The sequence below is a fragment of the Corvus hawaiiensis genome, chromosome 2, assembly GCF_020740725.1.
Source record: "Corvus hawaiiensis isolate bCorHaw1 chromosome 2, bCorHaw1.pri.cur, whole genome shotgun sequence".
NCBI classification, from domain to species: domain Eukaryota; kingdom Metazoa; phylum Chordata; class Aves; order Passeriformes; family Corvidae; genus Corvus; species Corvus hawaiiensis.
Window position 1 is genome coordinate 90,475,323 of NC_063214.1, and position 25,995 is coordinate 90,501,317.

The 25,995-nt window shown below is 40.5% G+C and overlaps 1 protein-coding gene across 2 annotated transcripts in view; it reads left to right on the forward strand.

The window, feature by feature from the left end:
- The window catches only part of GABRB3 (gamma-aminobutyric acid type A receptor subunit beta3), a 203,487-nt gene that overhangs the window by 57,357 nt on the left and 120,135 nt on the right, over positions 1-25,995 (forward strand). Inside the window, exons 2-3 of one of the 2 annotated variants that reach the window (XM_048324978.1) lie at positions 18,621-18,668; positions 25,791-25,882. In XM_048324978.1, coding sequence (XP_048180935.1) covers positions 18,621-18,668; positions 25,791-25,882 — 140 coding nt within the window. Of the gene's footprint in view, positions 1-18,620; positions 18,669-25,424; positions 25,620-25,790; positions 25,883-25,995 lie in introns of those variants that run through there. The other variant, XM_048324985.1, reaches the window with a different exon arrangement.

Here is a 25,995-nt window from a genome sequence, read left to right on the forward strand (position 1 = left end):
GAAGACTGTTTGCTTAAGTAACATAAACTGGATTTATTGCCATGCCTTTCATCTTCAGCAGCTGAAAACTAGAGGATTAGTTTGGGACTATATGCTTTGAATGGATCACAGACTGCTGGTCAGTTTCTGTGAGAAACTTTACCTGCTTATCTCAATAGATTACTTGTGGATGCAAGGAGCTAACAGCCATGTTAATTTTAGCAGCCAAAAAGTGGGAATGGTCAATGAGCACAGCATCTCAGTTGCACAGAAGAGGATCAAAAGAGTAGCTTCAAAGAGAAAACAGTGACTTAAATAAAACATGACCACTAGAATGACTGAAGTTTGATCTACTGGTGTTTTCCCAGTTTACTAAAAAGAACAAAACAAGAGCTGTCAAATGTTAATCAGATGCTTTTTGTGTCGAGTTCTGGGGCAGCATCCTGGATATGTCCAAGACAGCAGGAGGGAATGAGTTTCAGGTGAAGAATCCAAGAAGAGAAATTAGGCCTGTGTCATGTTTCTTTTAACACACTCTGGTCAGATCTGTCCTTTATCTCAGCCCTTTGTGCCTCACATTGAGTGTCCAAAAGGCCTCTCACGATTTAAGCCCCCTTCCCAAACCCAGGTCAGCCCCCCTTAGGGTAACTCCCCTAGTTTGTATGCCACTCATGACATTCTATGGTGTGGAATATCCCTTTGGTCAGTTTGGGCCATCTGTCTCAGCTATGCTCCCTCCCAATTTCTTTTGTGTACCTCATCACTGGCAGAGCATGAGACAAGGAAAATGTCCCTGAATTAGGATAAAAACAACTTAGCAAAAAACCAAAACATCAGTGTGTTATCAACACTGTTCTCATTCCAAATACACAGCACAGCACTGTAACAGCTACTGAGAAGAAATTCTACCTTTGCTGAAGCCAGGAGAGCCTGTCAGTTAGTTTTTCACTCTTAACTGTGTTTCATCATAAAGTGCCATTTTTTGGAAATCAGATTATGGTGCTTTTATCACAGCTTTTTGAGTTCCAGCATTTACATCATGGAAAAATAAATTACCCACCCTGGAACCACCAGCAGCCTGGTAGCTAAGGCATTCACCCAGGTTTGGGTGAGCCCTTTCGTAAGCACTGGACTGAAGTATTAGTCTCAATGTGAAGATAACTCCAAAATTCTGGCAGCTGACCTTTAACTGTATGTCTTATTTTATGGATGACCAGCTTGGGCTGCCCAAGGCTTATAGAGCATTTGAAATGGTAGACAAAGTTGGTGAGAGCCGTGGTTTCTCAGCACCTCTGACTGCAAGGCAGTGCAATCTCCAGTAAAGTGCTCAGGGTTGCAAGCCATGAATTTTAATCCTTACTCTGCCGCTAATTCACTGTGTAGCTCCAGGCAAGTCCCTATCTCTTCAGCTGTAAAATGGGAATAATAATAATAGTTTCCTATCTTTCGGCAGCGATAAATTCATCTGTGTTCTTGAGGCATGCAAATACTACAGTGATGAGTGGCCCAGAAAAGACCGTGAAAAAATGAATAATTCTGTATTTACAACAGGCTTTGGGTGCGCAGTAAATAAGGCACTGCTAATTGGCTGGTGAAGATTACTTTTCTAAGTAGCTGCTTATTCAGTAGGTGCTGTGTAATCAGTACCTACTTATCCTGTGTAATGAATGATAAAGGGTTCCTTGGGGAAAAAAAGGGAGGTAAAGACAGATTTCAAGAAAATCTTAATACTGATCTACAGGAAAGTACAGTTAGGATTTCATCATCCATTTAGGTTCTAGTGTTCTTCAATTCAAAGCTCTTGATTTTTGGCAGACATCATAATTTTCTTCTGTGAGAATTGTCATCTGTGCAAGCACAGGTTTAGGTGTAGTAACCTGCCCCCTGCCATAAGAGAGCAAGGATGCGTTACTCAAAAAATGACATTGTGGCTATGGACATGTATCATTCTTCATGTGCAATTATTTCTGTCTGAAAAACAGGAAAAACTATCTAACGTGGTTTTTTGGGTTTTGGTTGTTCTTTTTTTTTAATAGCTGTTGTGGTCTCACCATTATATTCCCGTTCTTATATTGCATTTTTCTGAGTTCTAAGATTAGTTTCAAGGTAGGTGACCTGTACAATACAGTGCCTTTCTCTTTGTATACAAATAAAATTCCCCTAAAGGGCTCCTCTCTTAACAAATGAATTTCTGCTGTTGAAAGAAGCAAGAAAAACAATGAAGGCCACTGTCCAGGGTGGAACGCTAACACTTCAAACTTTGTTAGAGTAATCTGAGCATGTTTATCCTACAGTTTAACTGCTTATTAGACCATTGCCATCACATCTGTTAAAAGCATGTGCAATCTGCAAAACAAGCTGCCAAACGTCCCTTTTCAATTACATTGTTCAGAGGTCTCTGTGTTATCTTTCTGGCTGGGTAGATGAGGGAGAAGAAGTGCCTGTTGTCTCCCTTATCTTTAGCAAGGCTTTTGACGCTGTCTCCCATAAGAACCTCACAGGTAAGCTCGGAAAGTGTGGGTTAGATGAGCGCACAGTGAGAATGAGCACACAGTGAGATGAACACATGGATTGACAAGGGATGAAAGGCAGAGCTCAGAGGGTTGTGACCAGTGGCACTGAGTCTGTTTGTAGACCTGCACAAGCACTATTCCCCAGAGGTCAACACTGCGACCAGTCTTGTTCAGCTGATTCATCAGTGACCTGGATGAAGGGATGGAGTGTGCCCTCAGCAAGTTTGCTAATGATACAAGACGGGGAGGGATGAGTGACACACCAGAAGGCTCTTCTGCCACTCAGTGAGACTTGGACAGGCTGGAGAGTTGGGCAGAGAGGAACCTAATGAAGTCCAACAAAGGGTCCTCCACCACGGGAGGAACAGCCCTGGGCAGCAGCACAGGCTGGGGCTGACCTGCTGGAAAGCAGCTCTGCAAAGAAGGACCTGGGGGTCCTGGTGGACAACAAGCTGTCCATGAGCCAACAGTGGGGCCAAGAAGGCCAATAGTGTCCTGGGATGCATTAGGAATAGTGAGGCCAGCAGGTCAAGAGAGGTGATCCTCACCCTCTAATCAGTCCTAGTGAGGCAGCATCAGTATTACTGTGTCCAGTTCTGGACTTCCCCATTCAAGAAATATAAGGAACTACTTGACACAGTCCAGTGAAGGGCTATGAAAATAATTAGGGAATAGATCATCTCTCTTATGAGGAAAGGCTGAGGGGTCTGGGACTGTTTAGTCTGCAGAAAAATGAGAGGGTATCTTACTGATGAAAACAAATTGATATTTGTATTGATTAATACAAGTATCTTAAGGCTGGACACCAAGAGGATGGGTCCAGACACTTGTCAGTGATGTCCAGCAATATGACAAGAGCCATTGGGCCCAAATGAAAACACAGGAAGTTCCCTCTGAGTATGAGAAAAAAGTCTTTACTTTGAGGGTGACAGAGCACTAGAACAGATTGCCTGGATTGTGCAGTCTCCTCCTGAGGAGATGTTCAAACCTGCCTGGATGCAATCTTGCTCAACATGCTCTAGGTGGACCTGCTTTATCAGGGGGCTTAAACTAGACAATTTCCAGAGGTACTTTCCGACCACAACCATTCTGCAGTTCTGCAATTCTCTATTTTGTACTTGTGTATATGATGTGTTAGTGCAGCAGTCCCCCAATGGGTCTCCTTTGAGTATAGTTTTGAGTCATATTTACTTTTTTATATAGAAGAAAATCTATGCTCTGCCAAGACAGAGTGTGCATAGATTTGTTAGTCTGATCTGCACCCCATTTGGTGGTGCTATATTTAAAATTAGGACATATCAAATTAGAATCGTGATATTTGCAGTAGTCTTGATATAACAGGAAATCATCCACTGCACAACATTTACAACCCCTCAATGTATCTAATAAAGGAGCATGTTTTACTGTAATCTAGCTCTACACATTTCTAAACATTTACTTGATGTTCTTATCTGTGATGTTTAAGATTTATTTGAAATAATAAGAATACACTGCATAAAACCATGTAATATATGTCCTCAAAGGATATTTAAATTAATATCTTAAAATACTTTTTTTCTTGCTGCTTATACTGAAAACCTTCACAAGCAAGTATTTTGGAGAAAATTATTTCCATGTTTCTTTATAGGCCCTGATCTTATGACCTACACACATAATTCACTCTAGGCATGTGAATTTTTGGCAACTGAACCTACATGCAAAATTATAGCAGTGATTAACTCAGTGGAAACATATTTGCAACACTTTGTCCTTTAGGTTTTTACTTCTCACTTAACGAATGGTGCTACCGGCTATGAGCAGAATATAAACAATAGGCACAGAATTATTGTTAGGGATGGCTGTTACCTCTAGTCACTTATGAATTAAACATCTGCTGTCTCACATTGAAAACATTTTTAAAATAGTTTGCATATAAAAAGGAAGACTGTAAAAGAGATTTCAGTGAAGAAATCTTCAGCGTGTTGTGAGCATGGTAGCCTCGCTTCTCAGTAAAACTTTGCCAAAAGTACATCACCCTTTGAATTGTTGTCTGATGGAATCTGATGGCCTAAATTTCATTTAGTATCTTTTGCTTAGTGTTTGCTGTTGGGTATGTCTACACCTTCAGAGGCACCTAGATATTAGAAAACATGGCAAAGTAAATGGAATGTGGATTATTTGAATGTTAATTTTCATGTGGGTTCCCACATGAAAGAGAAGCCAGAAATGTCCTTTTTCTTTAGCTGCTGATGAGCTCATTGGAAAAAGTCTCCTACCATGCTCTCCCATGAAAATTGTGGCCACTGAAATAATGCTACTGTTGAAAAGTACGAGATGAACACAATTGCAACAAGCAGAATTTCAGCAGGGACTGTGCTAAATGCAAAGAATTCAGTCTAGAGAATAGAGATTGTAACCTGGCTGTACTTGGAGTTAAACATAAAACTCTCATCTTCCTGGAATAGCACCCTGATGCTTGTAATCAAAACCAAATTGAAACACCGATGTCTGTTTCTTAGTGTCAGGGAAAGAGATTAAGGGGAAGGAGAGATCACTGTCATCTTTCATATCACAGAATGTACTTTGAAAAGGTCAGAGTGACACCAGGGAAAAACCTGAATGAAGAAAGAACGTACCATCTACCAGTACTTCAGCACCAGATGTAATGTGGAGCTGCGAGCAGCACCAGAAGCAAGGTTATAATAAAAAAGATGCCTTAACAGAATCTGTGGTGGCCAGCAGCAACTATGCAATTGTGGCTTATTTAACCAGTTCTGACTGCACACAGGTTCAAATTTTAAAGGCAAGAATTAAGTGTGGAAAGGAGCTTGATGCTGTAAGTTTTGCTGTGTAACTGTTTTCGTTAGGTGCATGGAGACACTTGAGTGTGTTTGGAAGGCCCGACCTGGGTGACAGCATGAAAACCTGAGCAATGCTCCATATTATATAAATAGCCTGAATCATTCAAAAGATTTCCTATCTTTAAAAAAAAACAAACAAACAAACAAGAAAGCAGACATGGCTGCTACTACATTGCTGTTAGGCCTTCAGATGCCTCCATAAATAATGACAGCCTTCCCTGTCATTCTCTCTCCTGCATGTAGGCACTCCATGGTATTGGTAACTTTACTAATGTGGGTAATTTCATTTCAGTCTTATTTTTAATTATTATCATCCTCCCATTTTTTTCTTAAATGTATTTCTCCAGTGGCTAAAAGATTAATGATTACCCTCCCATTAGGGAGGAACAAAAAGACAGCTTTGGCATTATTTATTTATTATTCTTTTTCTTAGCTGGAAATTGAATTATCTACTCCCTATTTAAGATCCTTCTAGTGAAAATGTCACTTGCCATGAACTAAATGCTCTTTAATAGCAGCAGTACATATGTTCTTTAATAGTAACAGGACATAGCTAGCTAGCAGAGCAGAATAAGAGAAGAGAACAAAAAGCAAGCTTGGGTGTAGAACTGTGAGCATCTACACATGGAAATAGATAAGAACCTTACAAGAAGACATGGGTTAATACTCTGTGCCCAGAAATGTGGTCAAGTCTTTCTCAGTGACACTCCTAAAGGGTGGGATGCCATCCAAAGAGACCTGGACAAGCTCCGGGAGTGGGTCCATGGGAACGTAATGAGCTGCAGCAAGGCCAAGTGTAAGGTGAGGTAACCTGGGTCAGAGCAACCCCTGGTAACAATAAGGGCTGTGGAATGAAAGGATCAAGAGCAACCTTGATTCTCCAGCCCTGCCAAGGAGGACTTGTGGATGCTGGTGGACGAGAGGCTGGACGTGAGCCGGCAGTATTCACTTCTAGTCCAGAAAACCAACTGTATCCAGGGCTGCATCAAAAGCAGCTTGGCCAGCAGGGTGAGGGAGGGCACTCTACCCCTCTATGGAGAGCTGTATCCAGTTCTCGGGTCCCCAGCACAGGAAAGGTATGGACCTATTGGAGCAGATTGAGAGAAGGTTACAAAAATGATCAGAGGGCTGGAGTCCCTCTCCTATGAAGACAGGCTGGAAGAGTTGGGACTGTTCAGCTTGAAGAAGAGAAGGCTCCAGGGAGAATTCATTGTGGCCTTTAGGAGTGTCACTGAGAAAGATGTGACCACATTGCTGAGGGTGCACTGAGGATTAACCCATCTGTTCTTGTAAGGTTGTCTGTCCTAGATGTTAGATGAATGCTTTTTTTTGGTAAAATCTTCTGACTTCTGTTAATCGATATATGAAATAACCACCCTAAAATATCCCATGCCACCCACGTTATAAAGATTTCTTCTTATCTAATTCTAGGGAAAATTATCCAGAATTATCAGAATATTCTAAGGAAAATTACTCCTGTTAGCAGATGGTACATCAAGATCCAAAGATTATTGGAGTTCCCCAGAGTGCAGGCTAACCAAATTATTTATGGTGGTTGGTAGATGCTGCTATCCAGTACCACAGTATGGTGGGTGTCTTTTCAATGAAAAAACAAAGTAAATTTGTTGATCCATTGAATTTATTAGCAAAATGACTCCTGAACTCATGCTATGCCATCATGCAGTCTCCTCCATGTTGTCTTTCCTGAAGTCTGGATTTATGCAAGTATTTAACTCTTTCTATTTCTCTGAGTTGCATGTATGAAACCAAGATTTGCACCATGTTTTCTTTAAATTGGGATATCACCAGCTCCCTATGTTTGCATTCCAGCTTCCTATGCAGAAACGGCCAGAGTACTCAAGCAATTCCCATCATCCTTACCACAATTTTCTGTATCTTCATACTTTAGCATGCTTCTAATCAGTGAAGTGTTAGGCAGAAATTCAGGGCTAAGTGACCACTCAGAGGCTGCATGCAGCAGAGTTGTGCTCTGGCATTTAATACTTTTTGGAGAACAACATGAGAAGATTTGGGGCCTGACATGCCCCCAGATTCAGCAATGTGCCCTATGACATTGTGTAGGCTCCAGCTTTCTGGTCTTAGGGGAGCAGTATTAAGGAGAACTCCCGGTTTAATCTGGGGTGTTCTTTGACTATCAACAGATGAAGTCACATCAGACTTAAAAATGGTTCCACTCTCATGTGGGTAAAACAGCAAACACTCTGGTTTTATCACGGTTTAAAGCTGGTGGGAATCTCAAGCACTTTTATTCATTCATAAGCATCCACAGGAGATATTTCCCAAGGGAAGGTTTGACCTAATGCTAGCCAGCCCTTGGGACAAGGAGGGTGACTGCAACATGTGAGGTGTGTGTGTACGTGTGGGGGCACATGCACACCTGTGTGTCTGCTCCCACACGCTTTCAAGGTGGTCCTGCATGTTACCGAGGACTGTGTCAGCATTGCACTCCCATTCCTGGCCTATCAACCATCCTTCAAGATGGGAAAATAAAACCTAGCCATCTTCCACACTGGCCAAACCCCTCGAAAAGGACATGCCTGAGAAAGGTGCAGCATCTGGCACGTCTGCCATATTCGATGGAGCTCCAGAGCTCCCAGTGGGCTGTGCAGCTTGCCATAACCTCCAGAGTATGCATGTTTGTGTGAGGCACAATCTGGCCCATCATTTCATTTAATCCCCTTAATTTAGCAGAAAAATAGTTAGTTAGAAAAATATTATCTTTTTCTAAGTATTATTGCTTTTTATTTATTTTTCACAGTGGATTGTGTGCATAAGTGTCAATGAAAATAGGTCAGAAAGAAATTACTAAAAGAAAAAAAAATTCTGTTACAAGAGCTAGATTCTTCTTTCCAGAAGGGCAACTGGAAAATATGCTAGAATGTACCACATGGAAACGTAGAAGCTGTCAGCTCCCTCATTTCCTCTTTCCATCTAGTACTAATTACAGTGGACTTGCAGCAATTTCATTTAATACGGAAGGGATCATATTAAGGAGGGAATAAAGGCTGACAAAGTATGTGTTTTGTTCAATTTGATACTGTTTTAAAGAGTGAGGTCTTAAACTTTCTGCAAGTTGTTAGATTGCATTAACTGAAGAAAAAGCACAGAAATTTTTAAAGCATAATATGACATTGATTTCTATAGCAAAAAGGAAATCTGGTCTGAATTCAGAGAACTATAGGTTATTTTCATTATAGATATTTCTACTGAGAGATTCTATTCAGATTTAAAACTGCTGCTAAATGTACCCAGTGAAATGGCAAATGTCTGTACAGTTATAAGGACATAAGAATTGGAACACAGGAACAGACCAAAACATCCTATTCAGTGATTCCCCCTAAACTTACAGAAAATGAGTAAGAAGAGGACAAGTACTTACACAACCACTGAAAGAGAGAGGAATCCCCTTGTGCTAAGCAGCAAAGAAGGACTGGGAAGGCTGTGAGAGGGTCCAGCCTCTCATTCCCTCCTGCTATGGTCCCATTCTGCTCTGGGTCTCAATCAGAGGCCCAGCTCTGCCTGAGGTCCACGTGACGAAATTTCAAGGGGTTTAGGAAGGTAAAAGAGAAAAAAAATAAAGCCAGGCTGGTAGTTTGGGAGCAATGAGAAACTTTGTGGTGATAAAGGAATTAGTACCCCATTGGCTGAAGGGCACACAGCATTCCAGGGAAAGTCAACTCCTCCATAACTCTCAAATTCTAACAATGTAAAGCTTAGAGTTAAATGTTAATTGATATTTAATCGTATATAATAAACGTAGGTATAAGTGTTATGCATGCCAACTTAAGGGTATTAGGATGTCTGAAATACTGTAAAATAGATGTCTAATTGATTTATTTTTTCTAAAGCACTGTTTAATGTAGAATTGCTTTCTATATGGGAAAATATAATTTATGTTTCCTAGAAGTTACAACAAAGTATTGGGCATTAGGAGACTGATATTCTCATCCCTATCTGCCAGGGAAACCTTATAACCAGGACTCACAGCCTGACATTGATAAATGATTTAATTCTGTAGTGTTTGCCCCATATTCCTCAAGTGGTATATTTAAAAGGAGATTAATAACTACTCTTCTCTCTGAGGTTTCAGATGTCCCAGGTTTACAATGTCTAATATATATGTAAACACAGCATTTGAAAACTTTGGGAGAAAAAGACCAAATATAGTTTAAAATTATATTAGGGCCTTTTAGCCAGCTTGCATGCATGGTACAATTTATAAAGATGATGATGAACAAAGCCAGGCAATTTAGAGATTCTAGTGGATGACTAAACACTGATTGAATATGAATAAAGCGGTATGAATATGATTTTTTTATTGTCGCTTACAGGCAATAGAGAAGTATTTCAGGAATATAAATATAAAGAGTTTATAAATATAAAGAGTTTATAAAACTCTTGATAAATGGAGGTGTTTAAGTGTGTGCTATGGATTTCATAAGTGTTTTTTCAGACTCACTTACTTCACAGTGTCTTCAAATAAAGATGGAGGGAATTTTGAAATATCATTTTAATAAAAAGATATAAATAATTTTATCCTTAAAAAGCTTTTTGGTTTTGTTTTTTTTTTTATATTTAGCAATGTCAAGATGAGCTCTGAGACCATTCCAATGTCACTGGATGTTTATTTTACATTAAAAAAAAAAAAAGTTTTAGCTGCTAAAGTTCAACCAAGCCCCCTTAGAATAAAGTACTACTGCAACAGATAGGGGGATGTCCCAGTATATTCAGAACACTTTAAGAGTTCATATTCACATCTCAAAATCCTGTACAATAAAAACAGTTCTTCTGATTCATTTTTAAAGCAAAGAACACTTCCATGTTTTCCAATTTATAGAACATTTCCAATCTTTCATAGACTCCCACGACTATTTAACTACACTTTACAGTTCTCTCACCCTCACACTTGATGTGAAGTAGGGAAAATGCAAAGATGCATAGGCTTCTTTACCAGCTTGTTTCTCTTTTAAATCAAAACTTCTGATGATTAAAGAAGAGCAGATAAAAGAAAGTACAGCTCGAGGCTATGATATAATGCACTTAGAGATCCCAAAGGCAATATTCTTAGCATCTACAACCAACCCTGAAACATAACAGAGAAATATAAATATTAGGGCTGGGCTCTTAAATTCAAGTTTCCTGACACACTGTGGCTGACAGCCTTTGAATTTGTAAAGACCTCCTATCTAAACAACCAAAAGAGCTAAAGATCACTTAAAATAATTATTTTGATCGGTACTTGCAAAGCAGTAGCAACCTATGAGAAAGTATTACCATGTACATATCCAGGGGATTATTTCATCTGATCATGTGGTTTCATCATCTTAAAATTGTTCTTCCACGCATAGCTGGAGACTAGTTTTATCTGTAAAGTGTGTGTCAGGGGATTCATAACCCATTTTAAGTATTTGTGTATAACTGCATGCACTTAACATGGTTTAGAATGGATCAAGAAATTATTCTCCCTCATGATATTTTTTCAAATGACCGAAATACTCGAGTCTTTCATGGAAATGCCTTTTCTTAGTTCAGGGTTCTTTTCCATAGTATTATTAAAAAAAAAAAAAGTATTTTTGGTTTTCTGTGGATGCCAAAAAATCCAAGGAATGAGCCACAGAAATTTCTTTGGAGACCAAGGGCACCTTAAATTTTAGCAGCAAAAGTACCTGAGGAGCATCTAATGGGCCCTGTCAAATAGATGTGCTCATTGGCATGGCTGTTGCACAACAGCTCAGAGTTCAGCACAGAGCATGTTAGCAACACCTGCTGTCAGTCAAAACTGTCATGATGTTGGGCCAAGGTGACCTCTTAATTTTGTAATATGGGTCATTGAAAAACATGCACAATGTCCACTAGGATGCCTGAATGAGAATTTAGGGCTCTCTTCTGCCTCTGTGTACTTTGCATGGAAACTCAATCCCTCTGTGGGAAGATGCCCTTCACAGTCATGAGGCTTTCAAGAATGGCATCAGCTATCCTTAATGAATTAATTTTTATTTTTCCCAGACTATTAACTATCATTCTGAAAATTTTAAAAAAAGCACCAAAAAACAAACAAAAAAAAAAACAACCCCAAAACACTTATAAGGAATTGAAGAGCTCAAGAGAGTAGGCTTTGTTTAAAATCATAATTGCTTCTTGAACCAAAATTGACATGAACCCAAATATACATTAAAATTCAATATACATCACATCTTTTATAATACGGATATGCTTATTGAACATATATTCTGGTCTGTGAAATATAAAGAGGTTTACTTCTAAAGGATTTTATGAGTACTAGCTGCACCTGAATTTTTTTCTTTCTGAGAAAATGCATGTTTTACAACAGCCCTCTATACCTCAGGAGGGCTAGAAGGGACACTGGCAAACTTTTTATCACCCTGGGATGTGTGCAAGTGTTTCAGAGGATCAAAGTATAAAAATCAAAAATATGCAACTGAATGAATTTCTGAAGTGAAAGAAGTAAAATCAGTGGTTTATTTGTGGAGAGTGTAGTAATGAAAACAACAGACATTTTAAGGTGTGAAAGTTATTTAACTGTGGGCTCACAGTAAACCAGAAACATGTATTTCTGATTGCATTGAAGATAACCATTCCCATACTGAATCAAGCCAAAGTTGTGTCAGTTTGCTGTCGTCTGACAACGGGCAGTAGTAGTACTTTGGGAAAGACATACAAAACAGGACAGATAAAACCCAACTCTTTCCCAGCTATAAACTTTCATTTTCAAGCAGTCTGAGGTTTATGGACTTCCTCAGGCAGAGGGTGCATTCACAACATTGATCTTAATATCTATTGATGGATCTCCTTCTCATGCATTTGTCTAATGGATTCTTGAGCCCATTTATATCTTTGACCTCCACAACTTCCTCTGGCAATGAGCCCTACAATTTAATTATGCATTGTGTGATAAAGGACTTCATATTGTTTGCTTTAAACTGACCGCCTGATCATCTGAGTCCTTCTCTGTTTGTTATAATATGCATGATAGCAAATAATCATTTAGGCAGACTATGACTTCATATACATCCATCATCTCTCTCCTCCCTCAAATGCCTTCCAGACTTAAGTGTCTCAGCCTAAATCTTTTTCTTTCTACCAATACAATTCCATACTTCTAATCATCCCTGTAGCTCTTTCCTGTACGTTTATTGAGCTCTCAAGTTCTTCGAGATGCAGGAGAACAGCACGAAGCTTCAAGGGTGTGGGTAGAACACAGATTTCTAAAATACTGTGCTGATCCTATTTTGTTCTATTAATTCCCTCATTGTTCTTAGCGCTTGTTTACCTTTTTGAGCTCTGCTGAGCATGGAGCTGGAACCTTCACTAAACTATCTGCAATGACACTGAGATCTTTACTCTAAGGATAATGGCAAATTTATGCACTGGTCTTGCGTGTATTTTCATGTCTTTCTCTATGCCTATTATTTTTATATTTGGAAATAGAATGTGTTAAAAAGAAAAGAGAAAATAAATTCTGTGGACTAAAATAATGCTATAGAACCTGCAGAATTTGAACTAGAACTAGACAGATTCAAAAATATCAGTGATTAAATGGGAGTAAACAGGAGTCCACAACTTGACAGATTCTCGCTTCATCCTTCTTATCTTGCTCTGAAATGCCAGCAAACAGGTTTGTAGGCTTGCTAATTCATTGGCATGTTTCTGAGCAGTGCTAAACTTCCCATCTCTGGCTGATGTCAAAAGGAGTCAAGACTGGCTAGCCCTCATAGAATTGGACCTGAAGCGTATTGTTCTCGTAACTGTTTATACTATGTGACATTGTCACTTCCATACTATTTGGGGAGTTTGATGCTGGGAAAATGAATTTTTAGAGAGGTTATGAAAGATCAAGGATGCTATAATGTCATCATAATTACATGTAACTTGGGCATCAGTATTACATAAAAGCATATTGAATGCTTACTTAACATAACATTTGAATAAATCATGTTTAAAATCATGTTCACTGAAACATTTATTTCATCTAGAGCTACATAGTTTAAGCTTCTCATACATAAACATTTTCGGCATTATTTATGAAAACTTGGCTTGCATCCACTTAATTTATATTTTAAAAAATAAGAGATAGCTATGTGAATCTCATATTTATACTGAAAACCTCCATCGTCTGCTGCTTACTGAAGTTTCAGCAGATCTACAATGGTAATTCAATAACTGTGTCTACAATATCCTGGGAGTTTTAAACACAGTTTCCCATTTTTGCATTTGACATTTCAGTCTGTACTTTCTTACTTTTCTTGATAGGCTTCTAGGTACTAAAAATAATTACTTAGTGCCTATCACGCTATGTGACAGTGATGCCCTTGAATTCCTAACATGGTTAGCAAGGGTTGAACCTCCTAGGAAAAGTGAATTTTATTGACTCATTGGTGCAGTTGCCTCGCTGCTTCTGAAGTTTCTGGAGGGAGAGTTTGCAAAGTGGGTTGAACAATCTTGAGGTAGAAGCCCAGAATCGGCTGTTCTAGAGAGGAAGATTTACAGTTGGGTTTTGCTGTTGCAACCAACAGTTACTGCACCAAAGTCATGTAGAATGGGGTTCATTTGGCCTCTACTGTGTGTGCTGGGTCAACCAACAACTCTATTTTCTTCATTTCACGGTGAATAATGAGGTGTACATTCCCTGAGTGGAGAGTGAGTTTAGCATGACATTTGTTTTTCTTCCTGTTTGTAAATAGCTTATGTGAGATGTACAGAATTCTTCCCAGAGTAGAAAAAGCAAGTATTTTTTTCTTAGTAGTGGCCCTCCATGTTCAGATGCTTTCAAATCTGAAGCTAAAATCTCACTTCCTTATTGTTAGCATTGTCTTACAAGCTATAAAATTAGTCTTTGTATCTATATTTTCATGCTGAATCATTTTGTTAGATACATAAGGTCAAGAGTACTTGTTAAGCATCCTGTGATTCATTAGCATTGAAGTATGGAATCATAGAATTTTTTGGGTTGGAAGGGACCTTAAAGATCATCTTGTTCCAATCCCCCTGCCTTGGGCAGGGACACCTTCCACTAAACCAGGTTGCTCAGAGCCCCAAGCAGCCTGGCCTTAAACACTTCTAGGGATGGGGCATCCACAACATCCCTTGGCAACCTGTTTCAGTGCCTCACCATGGTCATAATAAGAAATTTTTTCCTAATATCTAACCTAGATGAACTCTCTTTTAGTTAGAATCCATTTCTCTTTGTCCTGTCACTACATCCTCTTGTAAAAAGTCCCTCTCCATCTTTCTTATAGGTTCTCTTCAGGTACTGAAAGGTTGCAATTATGTCAACCGAAAGCCTTCTCTTCTCAAGACTGAACAAACCCAATTGTCTCAGTCTTTCCTCATAGGAGAAGTTCTCCATCCCTCTAATCATCTTGGTGCCCCTCCTCTGGACTCACTCCAACAGGTCCATCTCCATCCTGTGCTGATGACCCCAGAGGTGGATGCACCACTACAGGTGGGGTCTCACGCTGCTTTGGATGCAGCCCAGGACACAATTGGCATTCTGGGCTCCAAGTGCACATTGCTGGGTCACCTCCAGCTACTCATCCACCAGCGCTGCTTTGTATTGTGACCTGAATCCAGAAGGGATGATCCTTGTTTAAAATTTTACTTACATTTGGATAAAAGACTCCAGCAATTCCAGAAATAAAGTATTAACTTAGCAGCTTTTCTGTTTCTTTGCTGCCCACTTAACATTAGCAGAGATATTCTTCATGGAGCTCCAACCTAAAGACATCTTTATCTAATAAACTTTTGTAGGGCAATATGCTCAATGTACTGAAACAGATCTTGCCTTCATTCCCATTAAATCACATGAATGTAATATATCTTAGGCAATACTACCTACCCAAAAGTTAGATGTCTTGCTAGCTATGGGCTATATGTTCATAGTTATTAGATACTTCTGGAGGGTGATTCATTCACACTATTTTAGTCTATTTCAGCCTCTTGAGTTTCTTTCAGTCTTTGGACTTGCTTTTGCTGTCCTCACTGATAATTAAAGTAGTACCTGGTAACTGGCTCAGACTTACACATTTAATCTCTAATGCTTACATCAGCAAGCAGGAATCCCAACCAGAGGCATTCTGAGTCATGGTATTATCCAGAAACTGTGGGGTCTTTAAAAAAACACACAAAGTTCTAAGTTTGCAGTTCAGGGAAGTCCTAACATTTCAGCATAGGTTGGTCATAGCATGTTTTTCTGTATATATTGAGTAAGCCTTCAAGAGAGCTAGAGAGGAAAAAGGGGGAAAAGATTAGCTACTATTTCTGTTACTTTAATAATCCTAAATGCAAAACATTAGCTCTTTCTAGCAACAAAAACTCCACCAGCAGCAATACTGAAACCATATGCCCTCCATTTGATTTACCATCAACAACTGCCTGGCTGCACACAGAGCCTCTCTGCTTAATAGTGGCTCTAGGCAAGTGCATGTATAATATTCAAAGCAGTTTTGTTCTTTCATTAAAGTTGTGATAAGGATGCAAAGCATTTTAATGGGAATAATCAATTATATAATGATATTCATATACAACAAAGTCCTTTTAATATAAGTACTTTTAATGTGCTGCTTTTGTCACGGGGGAATTACTTTTGTAATACTTTCAGAAGCATGTCTTCTATTGGTGACAGGCAGACAGAGCCATGCTAGGGGACTCCTGAACTCCATTTGCTCCTCATTCACAAGAAAGCATTTTTCAGTGCAGAGATCACATGATTTTGCTACTCTGCTGAAGAAGACAATTTCAGCATTAAGATGTGTCTACATTTTTGCAAGAGAAGAAAAAAATGGAGTGCATGATCAGTCTGAATAAAACCTGACTGTGAAACTTCAACACTTAAAAGATTACATTTGACTCTTTCCTGTTACATTTGCTTAATGGTTTTCCTGATCTCCCTTTGCTGTTATAATCTCTCTACCAATAAGGAAACTAGAGTCAGTTCTATCCTGCCATTGTCATTTTTGATGACAGTTGTCAAAAGTTATAAACACAGGGTGGCCACACATGACATTTTGCACGGTTCTTAAAATTTTTACAAATCTACTAACTAAAGAAGACTCTTATTATATTCAAATTTCTTTTTATCTTATGATTATGGATATATTTAGATAATGAGATAGAAACCAGATACTTATTCCATCTATACTGTAGATTTTCATTTAGAAGTAGTACCCTCTTCCACCCATAGCTAATTTGCTGTAAGTCACATGCCAGTTGTCATGGTTACAGGTTGAGCTGTGTCTGTCTCCCAGGTGTCACTGGCTGTTTGGGAGCATAGTCCTAAAGGATGATGAAGGCTGAGCATGCTCCCTGACTCTGTATCCAGCCTCTGCAAATGCAGAGTGGTTGCTCCAGTACCTTGCAGCAGGTTGCAATGTGCACTTTAGAAAAGAGCCCAACCATCTTCTTGTGTCAGCATTGACCATGTCACTCTACCAATATGAGATCCCTAACTATAATCAGGAGTTATATTTGGGTCAGGGTTCAGGCTTCAGATGCTACTTCTCTGCTCTTCCTCCTCTTCTCTTTCCTTTGCCGAGCTCAAGAAATTACCCGATGGGGGTCACGGAGGAAAAGACAGCTAAGAATTGTGGAGAATAAACGAAACTGTACTTGAGAATATCAATCAAACCCCAACAGAGCATGCCCAGGTGTGGCTGTAGGCAGACAATACTATGATCTTTAAATCCAGAGCAACGTGGTTTGTGAATCTTGATGCCAGAACAATCAAAAGAACATAAGATATTGTGAAATTGGGAGTAGGATTAATCTGCAGACTAGACATAGGTGTCTACCCAAGACCCGGGTGTTCCCATTATGTCAACAGAGATCTAGTCAACTCTGTTAATGTAGCCTTTGTATAGAAAGCTGGGGATCCTTCTCTAGGGTGGAACCTGACCTGAGAGTTTCAGCCCAGGTCCCATACACAAGCATTCTGAGCCATTGGAATCCTCCAAGGTGTTCCCCTGGAACTCCAATTAACTCTCCAGTAGAGTGTGGGTCTCATGTAGGTCCTGTGTGGTAACTGACAACTCTATGCAGTGTCTCAGGTAACTCAGGGCACCTTAAATGGACGAGATGTTGCGGATCCAAGCTGAGCCCAGCCCAGCACTACCAGTTGTGTTTTACACACTGGCTATTTCAAGGAGATCTAAGACATGAGAGAGGCCCCACATCTCCTCACCCAATGCCCAAGAGAGTTGAGTATTCACAAAATTCATCTGTTAATATCCCTTAGCCAGTGCATATTTAATGTGAAAGGCATAACCACTCCAGGAACAGGGACCAAACCCAAACTTTTCCCATGTAAGTGGAGCTTAATGCATCCAAACTCAGGGTCATTTACCCCATGCTTTTAGTTGCTTCTCTTTAACTTCTCTAAGCAGACAGGTAAAGTAATGCAGAGAGACATAAATCAGATTTTAAGATACAAATCAATACTTATTATGGCGTGCCTCTTAGATTCATCACGCTTTCTCAGAAACTACTTAGCTAAAACTTATATTTTATTGCTGATCCCAGCAAAGCCAACACATTTCAGACAACATTTCTTGCTCTACCTCAAATCAGTAGCACTATTTCCGAAGAGTACTTTTTTCTCACATGTTCGGAAACAGTCCAACAAAAAAGTTCAGACAAAAACCATCTTTTTCCTACTTAAAGAATGCAAAATGCATTCTGCAAAGTCACATGGATTTCAGTTGAAAAAGCTTAAAAATAGAGACTCCAGCTTCAAATTTTCAATATGTCTTTTTTTTTATATGAACCTCAATGTTTAATCACACATAAAAGTATTCAAAATATCAGAGGTAAATTATTTACTCACATTGCATACATTGTATTAGACTTCAATGTATACTTTTAGTTTTATTTATTAAAAAATAATGAAATAACTGAGTGGGATAATGTTCATCTGGATCAATTGGAAAGCATTGCTGGAAATTATTCACATAGCTCTATCAAAAACATATCTTTTCATTGTGTTTTTCACAGAAGCAGTTACTATTTTTTTCTTTATTCATTTCTTGGCAACAGAGTCATGGATCTATAATTAAAAACCCACTTAGGCAATTTCCAAAGGATTATTACAATCTTGTCATGTGAGGGGTTGAACAAGTCAATTTATAGGTTATTTTATTCCCTGTTTCTAGATTCTACAATGGTGGTCTGAAAATGTTTAGGGCCATCAATGAGAGGGGCTTTTGGCAATGGACACATGGCACAAAATTAATATTCGCTTTTTCTCTCTTTTTAGGAATGCCGTTGAAGAAAACAAAAAATTATATGCAATTTATGACACAAGGTGAGTTACTAAAAGTACTTTAAGAGTGTGATTATTATCTGTAATAGAATTTATATCCTTCAAAATATTAAAAATCATTATTAACATTTTTTTCCTGAGCCGCAAAATAATCTTTAAGGCAAAATGAAAAATATTTTAACCCATCATACACAATTCCGTATATACCTAATAATGTTTCCCCTTCAAATATAGTGATTTCCCCTCTGTGTACAGTACATATGACAAAGAAATACAGTTGCACAACCAGCCTAATTTATGAGTTATTTCACAGATGGAATATGGCCCACGATCCTGATCTGTGTATTATGAGCTTAACTGTGTCTGCTTCTGATGCCAATGTTTGGGGAATAAGAGCAAAGGGCTAGCTGGCACAGCCTTGGGAAAAGAGGATGCATTTAGAGAGACCAGCAGAGCGCTGTGTCTTGGCAGGAGAAGGCTGCGGATGCAGCCTCTGTATAAACACACCTCCACATTCTGAAGCCTTTCCTTTCCCCTCATCCTTCATGGATTTGTTCCTGTTAAGGGCATTCCTCAGCATAAGCAAAAAAGGATTTGTTTTCTTCTCAAAGGATAAGAGCAAGACATACTTCAGATTTTCACTACCTATAGCTTTTTCTTTGTTACCTTGGAGTTTCACTTCCACAACTGTGTCTAGAAAATGAAATAATTTCACTTCACTTCCTTCTCATTGCTTATGCTGTTTCATGTGGAAGTGTTTGCATTCCCTCCCCTTGGTGTTTTTTTTTCTTCATCTTTCCTCTTTTCCTCTGTTAAAATTCAAAGGGACATTTGGATGGAAATGCCAGGAACCAATCTCTTTTGTTTTAGCTAGTCCTAATACAGATGCATCAGTTAGGACCCTGACTTGGTCTTCCTTTAAATATACATAATATTAAATATAAGCAATTCAAAGAACTCATGCTTGTCTTCTTCACTCTGTATAATCTCCTGCAAAAGGAGGCTGGGATCTTAACTTGGAATTCTGGCTGTTGTTAGCAAAAAATTGCATAAACAATAATTATATCAAATGAGATTCATAAAGGTATTAATAAATATGAAGACATAAATATATGGGCTACAACCTTCTGGTTTTAATTAACCTTAAAGAAAAAAGGTAACTGCTGCATACTGGTTTTTTAAGAATAATGTGCTCCTGACAAAGGGATTTAGATGAATCCACTCAAGTAGAAACTTAACAAAGAAGTCCTATATAAAATAGCACTTCCTCAACTGCAGTTACAGTAAAAAAAAAAATGTTGTAACTCAGTTACTTGTCTGTTTTTCTCAAAAGACTCTATTTTCATCAAGACAGAGACTTAAAAGAATAGTATTTCTAATGCGCCACAGGCTTCTCTAATGCATTTGTGTTATTTCAGTGCATAATCATTAATCTTCATGATGAAAAAATGTGAGCTATAAAGAGCCATGATTATTTCTTCCTCTGCCAAACTGTCAATGGATTCTTATTTTGATGTGTCTGACTCACTATGTGCATAATCCAGAGGTTTTGCCGCATAAGGAATGGAATGATGCAGGAATACACTTTTAAATTCATTCAGATAATTCAAATTTTTATTCTATTTTCTTGAATATGAAGAAAAAATACCCATCTGAAATTTAAACAACAGTTCAAGACAATTTGGATCATGCCTCTTATTAAAGGCAAATTTCCCCCATTATTCATACGGATTAATAACTTATTCTTTATGTGGCCCACTGAAACATTCAGATCTCCACTACATCAGAACTGTTGACATAACACCATTAATATTTCTGTATAATTAAATGTAGACCAGCAAATTATGCAACCAAAGCAAATGGATTCATGCAATGCTGCTTTCAATCTGCCTGACAGAAATGGGGACAATGAGTATAAACTCACTGTCAGTTAAATAAACTGTTGAGTATTACCCAACATCAGAAAATATTACATATGGTTTCTGATAAATATATATAGTAAATGAACATAATCTTGTTTTCCTCACATAGTATGTCCAACAAACACTGCTCATTATCTGAACAGGCAAAACACAGTGTAAAAAACTGCCAAAGTGCAGAGTATTCCCTAAGCCTAATGCTTCCCAGCATCCTCCTGTCACTCTAAAGCTCTGCTCCTGCTGAGATACTGCAGGACAGAAAATAAGAAAGTTGAGCTTTCTGAAGGAAATACTAATTTCTATTGTATGGTATTTTGACAAAAATGATCCTCAACTTGTGATTTCATAAAGTGAAAAAGAAGTCAGATTTAGCAAAAAGAAAAACAAAAAAAAAAAGAGTTGAAAATTTTCTTGTGGATTTTTTCCCAGCCAGTTTTATTAATTACACCTTCTCAGCAGGTTAAACCAGCAGGCTAATAAAATTGCTGCAAGGCAGAGTAGGTAAGCAGCAGCATGGGTCTCAGCCTAGTAAGATTAATGTCCTGTGTTCCTCAGAAGGCAACATTTCAGCTGTAGCAACAATTCTGCCCACTTTCTTTTAGTTTCAGTCTCTCTTTTGTATCTCTGAACCCTTTGTGATTGCAGTTTGCTTCAGGATAAGACTGGATCTTTGTCAGAATCAGTTAAATGACAGACAAGCCAGAAAGGAAAATGAAAAATAAAATATTTGATAAATGATTCTGATCTCAATGTGTAAGTGGAGTTAAGTTCACTTTGTCAGGTAAATCCCCAGTACCACTTTCCAGCACAGGAGTTCAGTGATGTATTGCATGGTGTGATCAAATACTTCTTCCCTGATTCCCAAGCCAGGCATTCTCCTACAATCTGGTGACTGATAGTGGTAGTACTGCAAATGCATCAGTTGTGAGCAGATCTCTCCTCTTCTCTAGCCTTCCTGTCATTGCCTCCTCTTCTGTATCTCCATTAGTACTGAAAATGATGAAGGAAACTGGAATTTGTTCCAAAATTTTGAGTTGCTTCTCATTCTAATCCCACTACCTTCAACCATTTCTGTCCTTTGACAGGGGCTGAGTGTGCTCTGTTCCAGCTCCTTCTGAAATAAGATGATGGATGCATCTACATAGCATTTTACTGCAGACCAGGATTGTGCTTGCAACATGAATCATTTGATCATTCCCACTTACTGTGCTTTGGTTCATGTCTCAGAGCAGTCTCAGAATACATGAACACAACTCCTCTCAAACTGAGTTGAAAAATGCACCCCAGCAGCACATTGCTTTAACTGCTAATGAGCATTTACTTTAGAGGACCAGATTTCTCAACTTTCCCTAATGGGATTAAAAAAAAAATCAAACACAAAACAAATGAGTATGGCATGGATATCAGATCCTCAGCAAGAGTTTTGCTCTAGAGATCAGCCCCTGTATCTGCTAACCCAGAGTTCGTTGATGAATCCATTATAATCCAATTTACCCAAGGACTTTTTTCACATGTAGGCTTGGCAGTTGTATTCTTCCACACATATTTGCATTGGACCAAGGACAGTCCTTTTGCTCCTTCACACATAACGCTTGCCTTTGCAGTTTAGACTTATCCATTGTTCAAGTGGCCTTTACAATATTGGCAGTGCTGAGGAAGTAAAGAACATACACTGTGCTTACCTTATTGAACAAAATTTGATCAGGAGCATAGATCTTAACTGTCCAGTGGCCCAGAGGCTGTAACATTCACCAAAGTTGTAGAAAATGTGATGAATTTTAGTCCCTGAGCTACAATGTTCAAAGTCTCGTATTTTACAGGGATAGTTTTACTGGGATAGAAAGACTGTACATTGAAAAAAGAGAAAGAGTGAGAATGAGCAATTATGAAGACACCCAAAAGGAGGAGAGAATTGGGTTCTGTTCCTTATACCACTGAACATTGATTTATTTTATCCAGTAATTAATGAGTCGCTAGATTATTTACGAAATAACAGTACTTCCCAGGCAACAGCCAAACCACTAGGCCACAGAGTTATGTTAACTCCTTCCCTCTCCCTTACTTAACTATTTGCTGAAAAGTGGAACATTGCAAAAAACAAAGGTTTACCCTGAGGTCCTGCAGTCTGGGCTTATCTCAGGAGATATATCCTTGGGATTTTCTTGGATGGACAATCTACAAGTTGTGATTGGATGCTTTGTTTTGCTTTAGTGAATAAAAGTGCCCAGACTCCTTCCAGCCATTCCTTGAGATAACCTGCTTGCCTTTTGAAAGGAGATGTTTCGGAGTCTAATTCCAGAAGCAAAGTCAGGGCGGTGAATTTTGAGGGAGGACAAGGAGTCTATTTCTGTGCCCATTTTTTCCTTATTGGCCACATTAAATAGCTTCCCAAAAGTCTGGGCTTCCACTATGTCCTTGAATACTCTGCCCAGTGCAGGTCTTGGGTGGATCTTACCCCCAGTCCATTGCCACAGAAGCTTTGTTCTGAGCCTTTTCTCCAGACAAAACCCACAGTGCTACTTTCACTGCAAATGCCATGTCACAGAGAAGTCGAGATGATTTTTACCTTTCATGAAATTCATTGATTGGTTATAACTTTTAGCATCCTTTGGTTATTACTAAGCCTAATTGAATCCAGAGTCCCAAGGAACAAATGCTCCATAACCCACTAAATACTTCCTTGTTCCATCAGTTCCAGCCTAGATTATCTTTATGCTGCTCCCAAGTAAATGGAAATGGCTGCTCTGTAAGATCAAGAAGACAAATACTTAAATGAAGTGTGATAAAATATGACAGACTCTACAGCACTGTTGATTCATTCCTACCTCAGATGTGTTTCCAAAGTACCAGGATAGCACATTAATCAGAAATATTGTTCTCTAACTTTTTTTATTTCTGTTATAAAACTGACAATCTATTTAAGAAAAGTTATTAGTGCTTAAATGTGCTTTTAAACCACGTTAAATTCTTCATGAGAAATATTTTCTTTGGTGTTAATACTTTCTTTCAGAATTTAGGGGGACAGAATTGAATTAGTACCCTTCCCTAAATTCACTTCCTCTGAAGTCTTTGAAAAAACTGGTCTTCAATACTGCCCATTCATAGCATTAAAAAACCATTAGGACCCAGAGCCTTAAAATTACTTACATAGTTACTTATTATTTGACTTTTCATTTTTGAGCCCTTGAGTCATGTATGCTTCGTGCCACAATTCTCAGGCTTTCATCATAAGCCTAATAAGGTTTTTAAATGAAAGCTAAGATTTTTCCTTACTTTATAATCATAGTAATTATGGTACTATTAAAAACCCAAATATTAACATGAAATCACAAGATTTGGCAACACTCAGTTTCTCTACATTTTTTTGCATTGCCTATAGAGTTTAATATTATTTTTAAAACTGAGCCTGCTCCTTCTTTTATTTGAATCTTTATTAATAACTGCAAAAGCAACAAGGTCAAAACAATGGATTGCATTTGTCTTTCTTTTCAAGAATTTGTTGAGGACAGAGGAAAAGCCACCCATGTTTTCTCACCTGTACGTAACACCACAACATTACTCAATGTCCACCCTTTTCATAGCAGTTTCTCAAAGGGAAGAGAATATGTGGAAGGAAAAACAGGTGGTAAGAGAAAAAGTGCAAAAGAAAGACATAGCTGCTCTCCCTTGGCTACTGAAATGTTGCGCTTTGTCATGGACCAGTGGCTGCTGATTGCAATGCAACGAGAATCAGAAGCTGGCCAAGGGCATGTTTGTATGTTCATAGAGCATGGTGAAGAGCTCCAGCGGTGAGGAGCTGCCTCTGGAACCAAAACCAATATAGCTAAGTCAGCATTCTGTTTCCACGCCAACTAGTCCTGCTGAAAGAACTAATTAACCTGGAAGAAGATTAAAAATAGTAACAACTGTGCTGCCTTCACCCAACCAATGTTTTATACAAAGTTAACAACATCCAGAAGCTGACAGGGGACAACTCTCGCCTTACATCTCTTTGATACCAGTGCCGTTTGCCTTCATTACTGTCCCGTATGACAAGCGTGCCTACACGCGTTTTGAACCCAGTGGAGATTTGCCTGGCAAAGCATGTCCATCTTGGTCAGTGCTGGTGGCACCCTCGCAGGAACGGCTGAAGGGACCCTCAGGCCTGTCAGCTGTACATGCACACCTCATCCCTGGACATGGCAGGGACGCATTCAGGCCCTTGCAGGTCACGGCAGGGTTCCCAGGCCAGCTCCTTCTCCCGCCCCAGCGGCTCGCTCCCGGCATCGCTCCCAGGATGGGCCACGGGGCAGGTGGGCAGAGTACCCCAAAACAGAGAGGCAGGCCGAGGGGCAGGAGAGGACAGAAGCACGGCGTCGGGCAGCCGCCTCTCATCCGGCTCCGGGGGGGGACCCTGCGGGCTGCCCTGCCCCCACAGTCCCGCTCCTACCTCGGGGAGATGGACCCGGCTGCGGGGAGAACCCGCGGGGGCTGCCGGCGAGCATCGCCGCCTCCAGGCAGGTACCGCGGGGCCGGTGCCGTGCCAAGGTCGGGCGTGCTTCGAGGCGGTGCCCGGGGAGCCACCGCCCCTCGCTGCCGGCCCCGGCCCCGCCAGCCCCGCTCCCCCGGCGCCCCAACTCGGGCTTTCTGCCGGGGGACGGCGGCGTCCTCCCTCCGTCCCCTCCCCTCCCCTCCCGGCTGGCGGGAAGGCGGCGGGGCGGGCGGCGGCGGGCGGAGGGGAGGCGGCTGGCCGGGCTCCGGCGGAGGGCAGCTTCCTCCGGGGCTCGGCGGCGTCCGGCCGCGGGGCGGGCGCAGCCGGGTGCGCGGGCGGCTCCCGCGGGCCGGGTGGTGGTGCTGGGGCAGGGAGTGGGGGATTTTTTTTTGGGGGGGGGGAGGGCGAGGTGGGGGGAGAACGGGGACTGTCGCCTCCGCCTCTTCCTCAGCGGCAGCCGGGGCAGCCGGATCGCGGCGGCGGCTGCTGCTGCTGCTGCGCGAAGGGAGCGTGGAGCGGAGGGATGTGGGGCTTTGGGGGAGTCAGGATCTTCGGGATCTTCTCTGCTCCCGTCCTGGTGGCCGTGGTCTGCTGCGCCCAGAGGTAGGTGCCAGTGTGCCCCGGCGGCCGCGCGGGATGCGTTTTCCAGGGGAACAAGCTGATGCGCTCTCCCCCGCCCTCCCCCTCCGGTCCCGCTCCCGCTGTCGCCCCTGGCCCTTCGCACCCCGGCTTCTGCCCCTCCCGCCCGACACCCCCGTCTCTCTCTCCCCACAGTGTGAACGATCCCGGCAACATGTCCTTCGTGAAAGAAACTGTGGATAAATTGTTGAAGGGCTACGACATCCGCCTCCGGCCGGATTTCGGAGGTGAGTCGCCCTACCCGGGCTTGCCGCCTGGAGATTTCCCCCCCCAGCTGGCCCCGGCGCTGCCGCCTCTCCCGCACGGCGGGTCCGGCCACCGCGCCCCCGCTGCTGCGGCA